The sequence below is a fragment of the Thalia democratica genome, chromosome 3 (genome assembly GCF_965202585.1).
Source record: "Thalia democratica chromosome 3, ktThaDemo2.hap1.1, whole genome shotgun sequence".
Lineage (NCBI taxonomy): Eukaryota > Metazoa > Chordata > Thaliacea > Salpida > Salpidae > Thalia > Thalia democratica.
In genome coordinates this window covers 5,505,601-5,521,190 of record NC_139167.1, presented here as the reverse complement: position 1 = coordinate 5,521,190, position 15,590 = coordinate 5,505,601, and the positions used below count along the sequence as shown (strand labels likewise).

At 26.2% G+C, this 15,590-nt stretch overlaps 1 protein-coding gene across 4 annotated transcripts; it reads left to right on the top strand.

Annotated features, from left to right (window-relative positions):
- Positions 1–706: 706 nt before the first annotated feature.
- Positions 707–14,051, top strand: LOC145831796 (ubiquitin carboxyl-terminal hydrolase 53-like). Of its 4 annotated transcripts, none has more exons than XM_082939138.1 (12): positions 707–761; positions 3,728–3,902; positions 4,521–4,676; positions 5,249–5,363; positions 5,691–5,848; positions 6,074–6,214; positions 6,516–6,721; positions 7,015–7,207; positions 7,814–7,964; positions 8,178–8,392; positions 12,581–12,669; positions 13,866–14,051. In XM_082939138.1, exons 3-5 carry the CDS (start codon positions 4,576–4,578, stop codon positions 5,805–5,807), a joined length of 333 nt encoding a protein of 110 aa, XP_082795264.1. In that variant the 5' UTR covers positions 707–761; positions 3,728–3,902; positions 4,521–4,575; the 3' UTR covers positions 5,808–5,848; positions 6,074–6,214; positions 6,516–6,721; positions 7,015–7,207; positions 7,814–7,964; positions 8,178–8,392; positions 12,581–12,669; positions 13,866–14,051. The 4 variants fall into 4 exon arrangements, with proteins under 4 accessions (XP_082795264.1, XP_082795261.1, XP_082795263.1 ...); XM_082939135.1 differs by having other exon boundaries at positions 3,728–3,926; XM_082939137.1 differs by having other exon boundaries at positions 3,728–3,935; positions 4,521–4,655.
- Positions 14,052–15,590: the final 1,539 nt, after the last annotated feature.

Here is a 15,590-nt window from a genome sequence, read left to right as displayed (position 1 = left end):
AAAAAAAGTATATTAACTAATTTAAAACTTTTAGTTGCGAATTCTTTTAATGTCATAAACTTTAGTAACATAAGTTTGTAATAAATTGTATAAGCAGAATAATTTCTTAAATTTAGTGTTAAATAATGTTTTTTTTCATAAGCATAATAATTCAAATTATCATTAGTTGATATTTTAATAAAGTTGTTACAGCAACAAAAATAATTAAGAAACTATGAAATTTAAGAAAATGTAAAACAAAAGTTGAAAGTTAGCTATAACTTAAAATAATTACAAACTATTATGAAGAAATATGAGAATAGTTAAACTTAAAGCGTACCATTTGTTTTACTCACTAGTTTCTTTTTTTAGTTCTCTCTTTCGCTTTATGCGTGTGTCATTTTGAAAAATTTTAAAATAAAGAGTATAACTCGAGCGCGCTCACGCATACCACTTATTTTTCACTTTAGTTTCTTTTATTTCTCTAGGTTTCTCTCAATCTACTATAAAGATTTAAACACCTGTAAACAGATAAAACAGCTATAATTAGTGACTTTAAAATTTTACCATGCCTGTTTAGAACTATAAAGAAGTAATGTGCTCAACTTACTTTTTGGTTATTACGTAGGGAATTTTATTTATTCAACTATTGTTTGTATATCATATCATGAGACTACTTTGATTTGATCATTAAAAATTTATATATAATAAATATATCTGCATAAAACTTAAATATCATCACAAAAATTTTCCAACAAATTCGTAACCATATATATTTACATGTAAGTTCTTTAATGATTTAAAAAAAAAAAAAATTAATGGGGGGGGGTAAAAATAATGAAGTATAAGTCATGAAGGAAGCACTAAAATTGTTCAAGTTTAGTTTATGTTGTCAAAAAGAATGATACTTATGGTAAACACCTTTTTAAAAAAAATAACTTTAGCTTCTATACAGGGTTGCCACACACTCAGGGAACTCAGGGAACTCAGGGAATCTCAGGGAATTTTCAAACTGTAGAAAATCTCAGGGAAACTCAGGGAATCTCAGGGAAACTCAGGGAATTTTGGCGTTTTTCTTTTAACTCAGGGAAACTCAGGGAAGTTTTGATTTTTTCTCTAAATTTCAGGGAAGTTTTTGAAAATCTCAGGGAAATTTTTTTTCTAGATCTAGAATAAGGTTTAGTTAATCCAGTTTCAATATTTTGTTCAAAAGTAGTAATTTTTATTATTTAAGTGGTTATTTAGAATTTTTTTAGCCTTGCGGCTAGTTCTTCAATATTCTTAGTATTAACATTGTAGTTTTTTTAAGTTTTAAATTTATATTTACTTAAGTAAAATCAAACAGTTTAGAGAAATGAAAGTTGTTGTTAACTATTCATTGAAAAGTTCTAATAAACTTTTTATTTTTAGTTACTTATGTAGTTCAAAAAACACTATGTTGTACTATTAGTTCTTATTTTTTAAATAATAAAGTTATTTGTTATTTGTTTACAACTACTTGTTTTCAATAAAAAAAATTAAATTGAATACAGATTAGTGTTGTATTAATGAAAAATACTCAGGGAAACTCAGGGAAATTTAAGGTTACTCAGGGAAATTTTTGGTCACTCAGGGAAGATTTTTTGGCTCAAAGAGTGGCAACCCTGTCTATATGAAAGCTTTAAGTACAAACTACAAGCCAGTTTTTATAGAATTCAAAAATATTATTTAACTTTAGAGATATTTTATTTTTTGTAATAAGTTTCCGATACAAAGTACAGACTGCAAATTTTTTGGGTTCAATTTTCTTGGATTTTTAAAATTCACTAAAAATCTATCTCCTCCTTCATTTTTCAAGCAATCTTCTTCAAATTTTCAGGATATGATCCTTACTTATAAATTTTAATTATTTAAAAAAATAAAAAATTTATCATCAAAATTAAAAAAAAAGTGTTTTTTTTTTCAAAAAAAAAATGTTTTACAAAATTGTTTTTAAAGTCCCAAGTAACGTTTTTTTTTTGTTATTGTATAAAGATTAGACTGTGTGAAAGTTTGAAGAAGATTGTTCGAAAAATGTAGGAGGAGATAGATTTTAGATAAAATGATGTTTTTTTTTGCTGTTTTAGTTTTTCCTTCCCTTAGGGAACCTATTATGCGGCCCAACTTTGACTGGTAATATCTCAAAAAATAATTTGATTTTTTTAAAACAATAAAAAGCATCTTGAAGCTTAGAAAAAACATAATAAAATAAGATCAACATGTGAAAAACATGGCTTATCTCCCCTATGGCCAAAATTAATGAAAAATGTCATCACTAAACCTGGAATATGCTTGGGGTGGTACTGCTGAATGCTATTCAAAACAAATTGTTAGTATAGTGTTATCCGTGTGTCTGCTTTGACCCCAAAAAACCCACTATATATTAAAACTGGTTACTGAAATTAAATGATGTGTTTAAATTGTAAATTTGTAAATTAATGCATGATAGTATCATTGGATTTGAAGTTGAGCATAAAAGCTTAACTTTTGCTAGTTCTGTTCACTCACACAATACAAGGTTTTCCAAGAAATTAAATTTCATAACTGAAAGACCTAGAACAAGACTTGGCCTAAACTCCTTTTGGTATTTAGGTCCAAAATTTTGATCTTGCGTCCCAGAAAATTAAAAAAAAAACTAATAAAACTGCCTTTTATAGACTTATGATATTCAAACAAATTAACAAATTTTTGAGATTGTTTAAAGTCAGAGAGTACAATAGGTTAGTTTTAGTAGGTACAAACTAAAAGAGCAAAACTGTTGGTAGTGGTCACATGTTTTTATTGTTAATATGTTTTTGTTGCGTCGCAGTTTCTTTTAATTCTTAAATAGATATGGTAATTACAAAAGAGTTTTTGATTTTCTTACACTTTTAAATTTTTTAACTTAAACAGTAATAAAATCACTTATACACGTCCTAGACTTATAATTTATGTCTTAAATGAAAGCTTATACTTATTAACATATATTTAAAGACATATTACTGCTTTTGATGTATTATGATGTCATAATCACCCTAAGTGTTCAAAATTTTCTGTAAAATGTAGGGGTAGGGAACTAGCACATTCTTTTTGTCATATTGTAAAATTCAAATAACTTCATATGATTCATATGTGTTTTTGCTTAGTTTAAAAGGATCTAAAATAAAAAACTATAATTTTGCAAAAATATAAGTTGCTGTCTAAAAAACTGATTTCAACCTCAAAAATCACATGTTTTTTGATTTTTGACTTAAACAGTAATAAAATTACTTATACATGTCCTAAACCAGGGGTTGGCAAACTGCAGCCTCTAAAGTCAAAATATGAGGCCTGCAAGCTCTTTTTCAGTCAAAATATACGTTTTAAAAAGAATAAAAATTTAAAATTATTTAATACAAACTGACAGTTAGGCTCTTAATTCAATAAATGCTCTTTAGTTCTCTAATATTGCTAAATTGATTACGTTTTTTGATCTTAAATAAATTTTTTCTCTGATTACTAGAATTTTTTAAAAACAAATGTGGCCCTCAAAGCGTTGAAATTTAGAGTTCAGTACACATTTTGTTTAGCATTTATCCTTATCACATTATTTTAAAACCCAAGTGATAATTTATTACATGTGTTATTGTATTTGATTATGATTACATACATATATACTTACAGTAGTTTTAATACATTTTTGGTTTATTGCTATGATTTTAATTAAGTTTAAATTAACATCTGTAGTATATCTTAAAGATGCTTCTAACAGGTGTTATGGCACTTGGATGTGTTCAGGCGTTCTTTCAAAAGATTGAAAGGTCACAGGTGCATGTTCTGCGCATTGAAGCAGATATTCGATCAGTTCTTACAATTGCAGAGCTCTAGCACCCAATTTGCTGAGGAGCGTGCTGACTGTCACTTTTGAGAAGGAAAACACATTTAAGGTGTGCATTATGGACAATGCTGCTGTGTGTTTTGTTAGACATTATATTGATGTTTAATTTAGTTTTATTTTAGTTCATTGTAGTGAATTAGACATTAATTCACACCCATCTAATATTAAAGTAATGCTATGTTGTTTTTTATATATTTGAGGTAAATGTGTATTGTGCAACTTTTGAAATATACTTTTATGTAAAATCAAGTATTTTTGTGGTCAAACCTGTTGTAATAAAAAAACTTAGTGAAATGTTCAATTAGTAATAAAACATTCATTTTTTAAACTATAATGAGTTGACAAATATTTTCTGAACTCTAAATATAATATTGTGTAGGTAGAACTAAATAATAAGAGTATATTTAGAGTGCTGCTCTAATATGTTGCATAGGTGGAACCCATAATGTTTATTAATATAAATAACTAAGTGAGGTTATAATATGATAACTAGACATAAAAAAAGATAGCTGACACTAGCATGTTTTAAGATAAAATACCAGGATGTGACTTAGGAAAGATTTATATTAATTTTTAACTAGCTTGATATGCTTAAAATAATCAAATCACTGGCTTATATTGTAAAATTAACAACTTATAATGTTATTTATATACTATCTTGGTACAGATACTACCAACAACTTGGCACTTCAGCGCACTGCATAACCCACAGAAAGTTTGGCATGGCTGTTGTTGAACAGTACGTTTGTCCCTGTTGGGCTTACCTGGAACTTGTCCATCATGTGTCCGCTACTGCATTGTGGTATGTGCAAATGGATTTATGGTAATAAATTAAAAATAAAATTACAATTTTTCACATAACTTGCAAAACTTATATCCATGGAAAACTATTAAAAATTTTTTGTATAAGTTTTAGTAAAAGAATATAATATTCAAAATATATAGTATGTATTCTTGATGTATGATATATAGTGGGTATAAAAACATAGAATCAACTACACATGATATTTATTTATAAATTAAATAAAGTTCATTCTTACTTTTAGTGAAACCATAATCTAGTTGTAAAAAATATCTTATAGTTACTAAAATACTAAAATATCATAACACATCCAAGTAATAGTTTTAACGTTTTAAAGTGTATTTAATTTGAAAAACAAATTTTAAGCTGCTGAAATAAGCATAAAAAATAATTTTTTATAAAATTTTTGCCACAGTTTCATTGAAATTTTACAGATATGTGTTTAAATTTGTTTCTAGATAAAAGCAATTAAATTACAGTGAACAAGATGAATTAGTAATAAATCTACATCAGCATAATTTGTACTAATTTTAGACTGTATTATTTTAAATTTTTCTATGAAAGTAATTATTAAAAAAAGCAAACAATTATAGTGAACAAGATGATATAATTCGGGAAAGATATGGTATATGCGAACCTGTTAGTGCTAATATGTTTGGTAGATTAGTGAGGAAATCAGATAGTTACAATAATCAGCAGAGTTGCCCTGTTAGTTGGTAAAAATCTGTTTTATGACTTTTTTTTACAAAGTTTTGAAACTTCAGTTTATAATTTTCAAAAAATGTCATAGAGAGTGAAAAAACTTCTAAACATAAAAATAATTTATCTTTAAAAGACAGCAAACGTAACTATATTGCTGAGATTAAACCTAAGTAAGCTCGATATACTTTATTAACCGTTTTGATCTCTCACCACACAGCCATATAGTTTTCTTACATTTAAAGAGCAGACAAATCAAATATATGCTGTAAATGTTGCTAAAGCTATCTAACAGTATATATCGAGTTCAATAGTTTTATGACAACTTTTACACAGTCAAGATGTGGTACCGAACTAACGGGTGAAGTACGTCGTGTTCTAATGAACGATGCTGATGTTATCACTTTGGTATCACTTGGCAATGTAGACAAGCTAGCAAGGATCAAATTGTGAAACTCTTACACATGCTTGGCACTATTATTAGATTGCCTGACGTGAGTTGTTTTTAAGATATTCATTTTTTTATTAAAATTATGTAAATATGTTTTTTTTATTCAAAATTCAAATTACCACTTTTTATGTATCTTTAAAGTTTAATATTTTACAATAAATTACAGAAAAAGTACTTAGTGGGAGTTAAAAATTTTAAAGTTAAAAAGTTTTATTGTTTATTCATGCTAAACTAGCACTTACAACGGACTTAATGTATTTTTACACAGTTTTTTAACACAACAATGAACGAAGGTAAGTCGCTCTTGTTAGTTGGTATGGTGTGTTATTACCGTAAACATTATTCCACATTCTTCTTTTACAACAAATTAAACATGTGGATTTATTTTGATGATTCGCAAGTTATTGAGGTTAGTTGTTAACGTTGTATTATATTTGATTTTAAACTTCTTGTGTTAATCAAATATGTATGTAGTTTATTAAATGTTTAAGTAAAAGCTTTTTAAAATATTTTAGAAATATATTGACAAAATTAAAATTAGCTTTTTTGTTTTATTTAAAGCCTAAATAAAAACAACTATACTAAACAAAGGTCTTATATATAAAAGACTCACATTTAAATAACCTTGAACTTAGTAAACTTCTTTGAAATTAAAACTTTATTCTAATTAGTAACATATGATACTTGTTTTTGCATAAACACCTTTTTAGGAAATTGTCATCCTTTAATGCTTCCTTAATTTCCAAAAGAGGGGGGGGGGCGAATGTAGTGGAAAAATGCGTGAAATCTAGGCACCAACCATTAGTTACTAATGTACACAAATTGCAAATGTGAACCTGTGACGACTTCAACTGCACCTAAACATGTCACATTGCTACCACAGTATCAGCATCATGAAGATAATCACCATCATTCAGTAATTTTCATTGTTGAATGTTTGAATTAAGTTAAAAATGATCCTAAAATAATGTCTATTAAAAATAATCTAATCATGTAGTATTTTAATGATGATATATTTTATGAATTTACTTATTAAAGCAAAATAATAATTAAAACAATATTTCAATTCTAGCATAACTTTTATTTAAAATAAATAATAAGTTTATGTTTCATACAGCTTGATTTGACAAACTTTATTAAGTTTAACTGCACCCAAAATACAAATATCAAATTAAATAACATAAAGTAAATAATTAACGTACGTAACAGATGAACCAAAAGGAGAATATTTGGAGGATTACGAAAATTACGATTACGACTTCACAATACCCCCACCACCTCTACCAAAAAACCCACCAAAATCAAATCATGTGACCAAAAAACATCAAATCATGTGTCAGAAGAAGATTCTCCACGTCGAAACCTTCGTCAAAGTTGAGAGTGAAAAATTCTACAATTGAAGGTAAATAAACATAAACTGTTGATGTCAACACCTGATAACTACATATAAAATTGTGTTTCAGTGATAACTTTGTAATCAAAAAATGCTGTTTTAGTATCAGGGTTGCCACTTTACCTGGAAATTTTAACAATTTTCACATATTCAGTAGTAAAATTTCGATTTGACTCAAAAAATCTATCATATAAATTGAAAAATTTTGTCATCATCAACATTTTTTTTATTAAAAAACATATTTAAAGTAGCTTTACATTATCTATTCAATGATTTTATATTAATTAACGCAGTTTCTTACCTTAGATTAAGCTTTAAACTAAAAATAAACCCAAAAATGTCTACTTTTAAAAACCTGGAATAATTTTGGAAAACCTGGAAAAAATTTGGAAAAAACAAGTCGCAACCCTGTTAGTATGTAAGTATATGACCGAAGCAATTTTATTAATAAAAAAGGTGCATACATGTAAAAAACACATATTTAGTTATTTTTAATACCTAAAATTTGGATTTACTGGAAATAAAATATATAAATAACGTAAACTAAAATATTAAGCTTTACAGTACTAATACTAATATACAATTAATCAACTTAAAATTTTCAAACCATTTAAGATTCGCCCCTGATTGACATGCAACTCCCATCACCGAGGGGCAGCAAGAAGTCATCAAGCAGGAGTACCACGTCAGCGATAGAAGTCACGTGACAATTATGACGTGGTAGGCGGTAGTTGTGACGTAACAAAGGTCTCGCACGAGCTCCCGGGTTGGTATTTTTTATTAACATTTGAACATTTTAAAGTTTTATAAAATTTGATTTATTCAAACTATCAAGATTATACCGCCTGACTCACTGCCCAAAAGTCTATATGCCTGAAAGTTTTACAACTGTCTTCAACGTTTTAGCTGCGTGACTCTGTTCGCTAGCAACTTATTTTTCAACACAATATAGTTGTAACTTATTAAAAATTGTATTCAGGTTTGAAATTTACATCGGGTGACAAGCCGAAGTCAAGTCATACCAAAAAACCTTCTGAAAAGAAACAACTAATAGTTAAAAAGAAACCAGTATTGAGCAGTGTTCGCAAACCGTTACGCTCGAACCAACCCATTAAGAAGGGAAATTATGTTGAGCCCACTAAAAGTTCAAGTTGACAGACTCACATAAACCCCACAACAAAAACAAAAACTAATGTTAGTTATTAAGTTTTATTAATAATCACAGAAACTAGCTGCGAAATATTAGTTTTCATGATAAAATGTTTACATGAAAAAATTGATATGTCAGAATAATTTATTTTAGTAATGAAACAAAATAAATGACAATTAATTAGTTTATGGTGAAACCTATAAATATTCACTTGTTTATATAAAACAAGAATAAGCTTTTTTAATACTACTTGGCGAAACTGACCAAAAAAAAATTATATTTGTCAGAACTTTTTGAATCGCATTAAGTTTGGAACGAATTCAAACAATTGACTGTCAAACTAAATCAATTGTCATTTATTTTGTTTCATTACAAACAATTTGTTAAGCAAGTAAAATGTAAATTTGAAACAAAAAATCTGTATTGTTAAGGTTTTTTTTAGTTGATGGTGTAGTCACAGCTAAATTAATTCACACATAAAAATTTTATTTATAAATAACTTGTTTTGTATATATTGCATAAGCAAAAAGTACTTACAAAAGATTTAAATGCTAAAATTGGTAAATTAGTTTAAAAAAAAAAACGTTTTTATTTGATTGTGATAAATTTTATTTTAAATATTTCTTTAACAATATTTTCTACAACTTTTTTTCCTAAATTTTCTAATTAAGTGCATTTGGTAAAAAGATACTTTGTATAGTGGAATTGACAGGGTTGCCACAAGGTCAGGAAAAGTCAGGAAATTTAACAAAATTTAAGAAAAAGTTAGATATTGGCAGTTCAAATTTACAAAATTCTTTATTTTTTAAAGCCTTCAAATGGTAAAAATTATTATGTCAGAAAAAAATTGCAAAATTTTTTAGAAGTTTACAAAATTACTTTGTTTCTAATGTCTTCATCTGGTATAAATTCATAAAATATCCTTAATAAAACTGCAAAATTTTTCTTTTAACGTATTGAACAACTACCCTACTTGATCAAGCAGTTTTTGTATGCTTTTTGGTATTGATTATCTGTGCAGGGTTGCCAAAAAATCTGGAAAATCCTCGAAATTTTAACAATTTTGACTAAATTTAAATGTGTTAAGTATTAAAAGTTTGATTTGACTCAAAAAATCTATCATAAAGATAAAAGTTTTTATAATCATCAAAATTTTTTTAATAAAAAACACATTTAAAGAACCTTTAAGATATCTTTTCCATTTTGTTATACTATTTAACATGGTTTTTAGCTTAAATTTAATTTTAAACTAAAAATAGACCCTAAAACGTGTAATTATAAAAACCTTGAGGAAATTTGACAAAAATATTTGGCAACCCTGTCTGAGGCAAGGAAATTTGCATAGTGTAACTGTGATATATACACAAAAGTTTATATTGAGAGTTTAGGAATTAATTTTTTTTTTATGTGAATATTTAAGTTCTTTATAATTGAGCACTAAGTTTAGTATTTTATGTAACAAGTTTATGTATATACTATACCTCCTTATAATTTTTTAAAGTTTTTAAAACTTGAATAATAAGTTAAAGGAGAGGTATATACCATTGTAATTTTTTGTAGAATATCTTAAGTTTTTAAAATAAATAAGAGTAGATTTATTTGTTTTAAATTTTATGCAAAATGATAAGAGGAAATATTTTATAAAACAGATATATAGTTGAAATTTTTACGTATTTTTTTACAGTTACTTATTTATATTCTTTTTTAGTTGATTTATAAATTAAGGATTTTATATTAAATGGTTTAGGTAATATTCTATTAGACTAAGTGAACAATAAATATTACATGTTTTTGATAAATATTTTTTATTATTAGATATAATGAGCTTTAGTTTGTTTTACATCTTTTATGCTAAGTCTGACTATATTTTGCTGATAGAGCTGTTTATTGAAGATATATCAATCATACACAGATGGTTTAAGTGATGTTATGGAAGTTAGATGATTGAATTTAGCAAAAAGCTGTTGTTTTGACCTGTATAGAAATAAGATTCAAAGCTTTAGATAGTTACAAGTTTTTCGTAATGTATTTTACAATAAGTTTAAATTAAGAGTTTGTTTTAGAAAAATCAGGAAAATTTTAGTAAAAAGGAAAATTTCTCATCTTGATCTGTGGCAACCCTGATTATATTAATTTTTTTTAATTATTTATTTTTTGGTAAGTTTTATGTTTTTTTGACCTCTTATGATTTTATTATTTGCTTAAACGTTGCAATTTGTGCATTAACTTTTGCTTTCTACATACGTTTAGTTTCGTAGCTCCCTAGTTTAGTAGGGTAAAAGTTTTAATTATTTTAAATTTTGTTAAGATACTTTCGTAGATCTTAAGCTAATTTTCTTAACTTGACTGTTTTTTTTTTATTCTTGTTTTTTTTTCATATTTGAGAATTTAAGATTTATTAATAGTAGTTTATTTAAACTTTTGCCTCATACTGTTATCATTTTTAATTTTAAAGAAACTTATTTCAACTCAGCCTATTTTGATGTAACTCAAACTAGTATTTAGTTACAAAAGCTGAATAACATTCCAATTAAAGTAGTTAAAGCAGTATAATATTATAATTATGGTTATACCTGAGTGTATTGCTTTCTTATTTTTGAGTAATAACAGTATTTAGTTTTTAACTGTGTTATATATGTTTGTATTCACAAATAGCACAATGCTTTTAAAAATACTTAACTTTCAGAAATTTACATTTAAAATAGTTATTTAAACCCCGTACTTTTTTTAATATTGTTTGATTTGCATAATAATTATTACAAAAATTTGCGTTTTTATTATTTCTTACTGTATGCATTTTTCATAGATGTTTAAGTTTTCCATATAAGCCTCTAAAGCCAAATCCTTTAATTTATATAAAAATAATCAAAGTTGCAGTTTTATAACGAATGTCTAGTTCTACAAACAAATATTTTACAAATTCAAATAAAAGTAGTTTGAATTGACAAAATTTATGCTTTTATATCTTAAAAAAAAAATTACTGTTTTAATTTTCAGGATATTTATGTCCAACCCGATTTTTTTGTAAAAACCAAAATTGAGAATGTCCAGGTGTTCTACTCTCTAGGGAAAGCCCCTATTTCAAAATCTCATTCATCAGGGTTTTACTCAAAGTTTAAATAAAGTCAACAGTTATATATTTTCTTGTCAACAAATGTTTAAACTATTAAAAACAATATTAAATCAAGGATTTTTAAAGGCTGTGAAAATACATACTTTCTTGAAAAAATAGAATTAGCTTACAAAAGTATAACTTTTTTTCATATTTGAGTATAGACATTTAAAAAACTGTACAAACCAGGAGTTTTAAATCTTTTTTTTCATGTAAAGATATTTTAATTAGATACAAATTATCTATCAAAAGTTATTATTTTTACTTAAAGTTTTGTTTGTTATAAAATTGAAGTAGCTATACAGTATCTTAAATCTTTCTATACTGTTTAAGACTAATTTTTACCTTAAATATAATTTTATGCTGAAAAGGGAACAGATATTTTTTTTAAGAAATTCAGAAAACCAGCAAAATAATTTCAAAAACTTTAACAACCCTTTTTTTTTTGTTTCGTATTTGCAAGCGCAATTTAAATTTTCACAAAATTGTTATTGATTTTTCTGTTTTGTTGGTATCTTGGTTTTAATTAGTATAATGTATGGTTTTATATACAAAACTCCTTATAAGTTTTGATAATTCAGTTTTGTTATTTATGTTGCCATTGTATGCATCTTATAACTTAGTTTCTACCAGTTGATCAAAAATAATTCTCTTTGTAATTATTAGTGCTAGAAATTGCTTTATACATGTTTGTTGTTGGATTGTTCAAATATAAATTCTTTAAATCAACAACTGATTTTAATCACTATTGTCTATCTGTTTGTCTGTTGATTGTCTTAGAATTTCTATGTTGCAAGGATTTATATCTATTTTAATGTTGTCCATACTAATATAAAAGATTTTCAGCTGTTTTTTTTTTGCATTTAAAAACATATTTGTCTATCAATTGTATATTTTCCCCAATATTTGCTTTATGTTATCATTACACTGTATTGTAATAAACAATCGTACTTTTGCTTTCTGCATTGTGGTGGTGACTGTTCCGGTCTTTGTTTGGATGTTTAAGTATATATATATGAAATTTTATTTGATGATTTGTTTAATGCCTTTTGGTATCTTCATTAAATGTGTCTAAGTTTTTATTTGTCAGCAAAAGAAGTAACTTTTTGAACTTTTTTAGGACGCACCATTCATAATGCCACCATGGTGATTTGCCGAAATTTTTGAATTGTGGAAACTCTTCTTTGAACCTAGAGTTTAATTATCAGCGTTAGTTACAAATCTATTTTACTAAAATAAATTTAAAACTAGTTTGAAATGAGTAAATAAAACAAGCAATTTCAGATTTGTTGCTAATTACCATGCAAGTTGTACTAATTTTATTTTAACGTTTCTTTTTTGAATTTGGTACTTATCAGTGGCGACGCGTGGTATTTTAATAAAGGGTACAAAAAACTAGTCATGTAAAAAATCCCCTAACTTAAAACTTATGTGTTGAGCTGTGGGTGCTTTGTGTTGTTAGCTTCTTTGTTCGTTCTTGCATAGTTTGTGTATGTTCATTGACTTATTATTATGACTTAACATACAGGGTTGCCAAAAAACCTGTAATGCTGGAAAAACCTGGAATTTGAGAATAAAAATTCAAGATTTCTAAACAACTTTTTAATACTAAGTAATAAAATTTTGATTTGCCACAAAATATCTATGTATAGATTAATAAAATTTCTTAACATCAAATCTTTTTAATGCACATTTAACGCAGTTGTTTACCTTAAACATAGTTTTAAAATGAAAATAAAACAGAAATCATATACTTTTAAAAACCTAGAGAAAAATTTTAATTTTGGAAAAAATTTTCCAAAAGCAATTTTAACCCTGTAACATGATATATTTTATATCATTTTAAAGATTTATGCATTAGCTTTATAAAAAAATATTTTAATTAATTTGGATAGGTACAAATGGAATAGAACCTTAAAAGCTTAAACTTAAACCTTACGCGCCCACCCTGGTAGTTATGTATGTATTAAAAATGCATGATTTAATGAAAGATTAGAATTAAACCACTAAGTCAAACTTCTGTTGTTTTTTTAATTTATAGTTTTCATTACACAAAAAAGTTATTTTTAACAAAAACTCTCCAATATGACAGTAGACCACAATTTAAATATTACAATAAATAGCCAATTGTTTGTTAAACCGATAGAAAATTTTCAGATCCAGTGCTACTTGTTGTTAATTTAATTAAAACATTTAAAAATACTGTCCTAACTTTCTTGTTTAGTAAATATACTATTCTAATGATAAATCATTAAAACAGTTAAGTTGTAGTCTAAACTAGTATGTAATGTTTAATTAGTCTGTTGAAAATGTTTTAATTATATTTTTAAATAATTGTTTAAATCGTTTGATTGAAAACTTTATTGCTACAAAATTAACCTTATCAAAATACTAACAATTTGCAGGAGCTGTTGCCAAGGCTACAAACATTGGGAGACCAACCAAACTCCTTAAAAGCCGGCCAGTTATTTTTCGGGGAAAACCCCAAAGGCAAACTGAACGGGATAACTGGCCAGGAATTTGAACCTGATCAAACTCTAATCGTAGCCGGGGCTCGATTTGCATAAACTATAAATAAATAAATTTGTATAAACTGTTATTTATGCCTAATCAATAAAAAAATGTTAACATCTTTTAAAGTTGCAAAAAATAGTTTATTCTTTGCTTAAAGTCTTATTAGTTTGTTACAACCTAAACTGTCTTCTAAGAGCAATTTAAGTTTTTAAAAGCATAGATTCAGTTATAAGTATTGTTAATAATTTAAAGAAAATTAAACTTTTAGTTGAACACTTTATTAATCTGTAGGCCAAAAAAAGAATTATTAAAAAATATCTTTCGCAAACCGTGTAATTTAACAAATAATTTTTTTATAAATATATAGAAACAATTAAAATTCCTATTAAGATCAAATTTAAAAATGTTGTTTGTGAAAGAAATGTGAATATCTTACTAATTTCGAGTAGTAGTTATTAACTTCCTAACTGTAATATAAAGTTGATAAAGTAAATGTATCAGTATCTTTTAAATTATTTAAAAAATTAAGAGCAAGTGAGCTATCTCTTTGAAAAAACTTACAAATATGTCTGTAGTAATTAAATAACAATTCTAATTCCAAAAACTGTTGAGACTTTTACAAGGACCATATCTAATTTAAGGTTTCTAATTGAAAAACAGTTCTGTTGCCTGTAGGCTACGTAGTTACAACTGACCACGCCGTTTTATTTAGTTATAAGCTTAGCAAGGCGGCGACGGCCAACAAAGGTTAGGGAAAATGTCGGTTTAAGTAGAGAAATGATTTTGCCAGTGTACTCTGTGTAGAATATGTCGCTAAATAATAAGGGTATTTTGAGTTATAAATTCTAACCGAATAGTTTGGTTTAGAATTTATTTCTGATTTAAAAGTACAACATTATGATTATTGGTTGTGCTTTTAGAGAATCTTTAGAACCAACTTAAAATGTCTAGAGTGTCAAAGTTTATATCAATATAGAAAAAATTTTAGTCTAAATTAATTAATTACATATATAATGGTCATGTTTATTTTTTACCTTCGTATATGTCACTGTTTATCTTGGTGACTTTGAAAACATTTACTTGTTAATTTACTAAGTTTGTATTTCGGTCACACAACTGTATTCTTAAAATTACTATTCGAAATAAAGTTAACTTACACTACTCAGATCTTAATTTAAGCTGAAGTTAATCTAAACTTTTGGTCAAGCCACAACCAACGGTAGAGACCTGGGTTTCGTTATTATTGAAACTCGTCAGTCGCAACTTAAGAAGCTTGCTTTCATGTTATGTTCGAGCTTGTCTCTAGACATATGTTAGTCTTTGGCTATGACAAACTTTTGTTGATGTTTTCTTAAATTTACTTGAACAAAAAGTTTTCTATTTTGTTATATTTAGAAGAGTAAGTACAATTAATTTATTTTCTCGCTTTTATTTAGAAACTTTATAGTAGTTGCTTACCTACTACAAATAAATTATTTGCTTAAGTAATGTACACAGCTGTGCCACAAAGAAATTAATTTTCTGAAGTTAAATTTTAAAATTACACCTCTTGATTTATTTTAAAAATTGTATTGTTATATACATACTGGTTTTCACTAAAAATAGGCAAAATAATT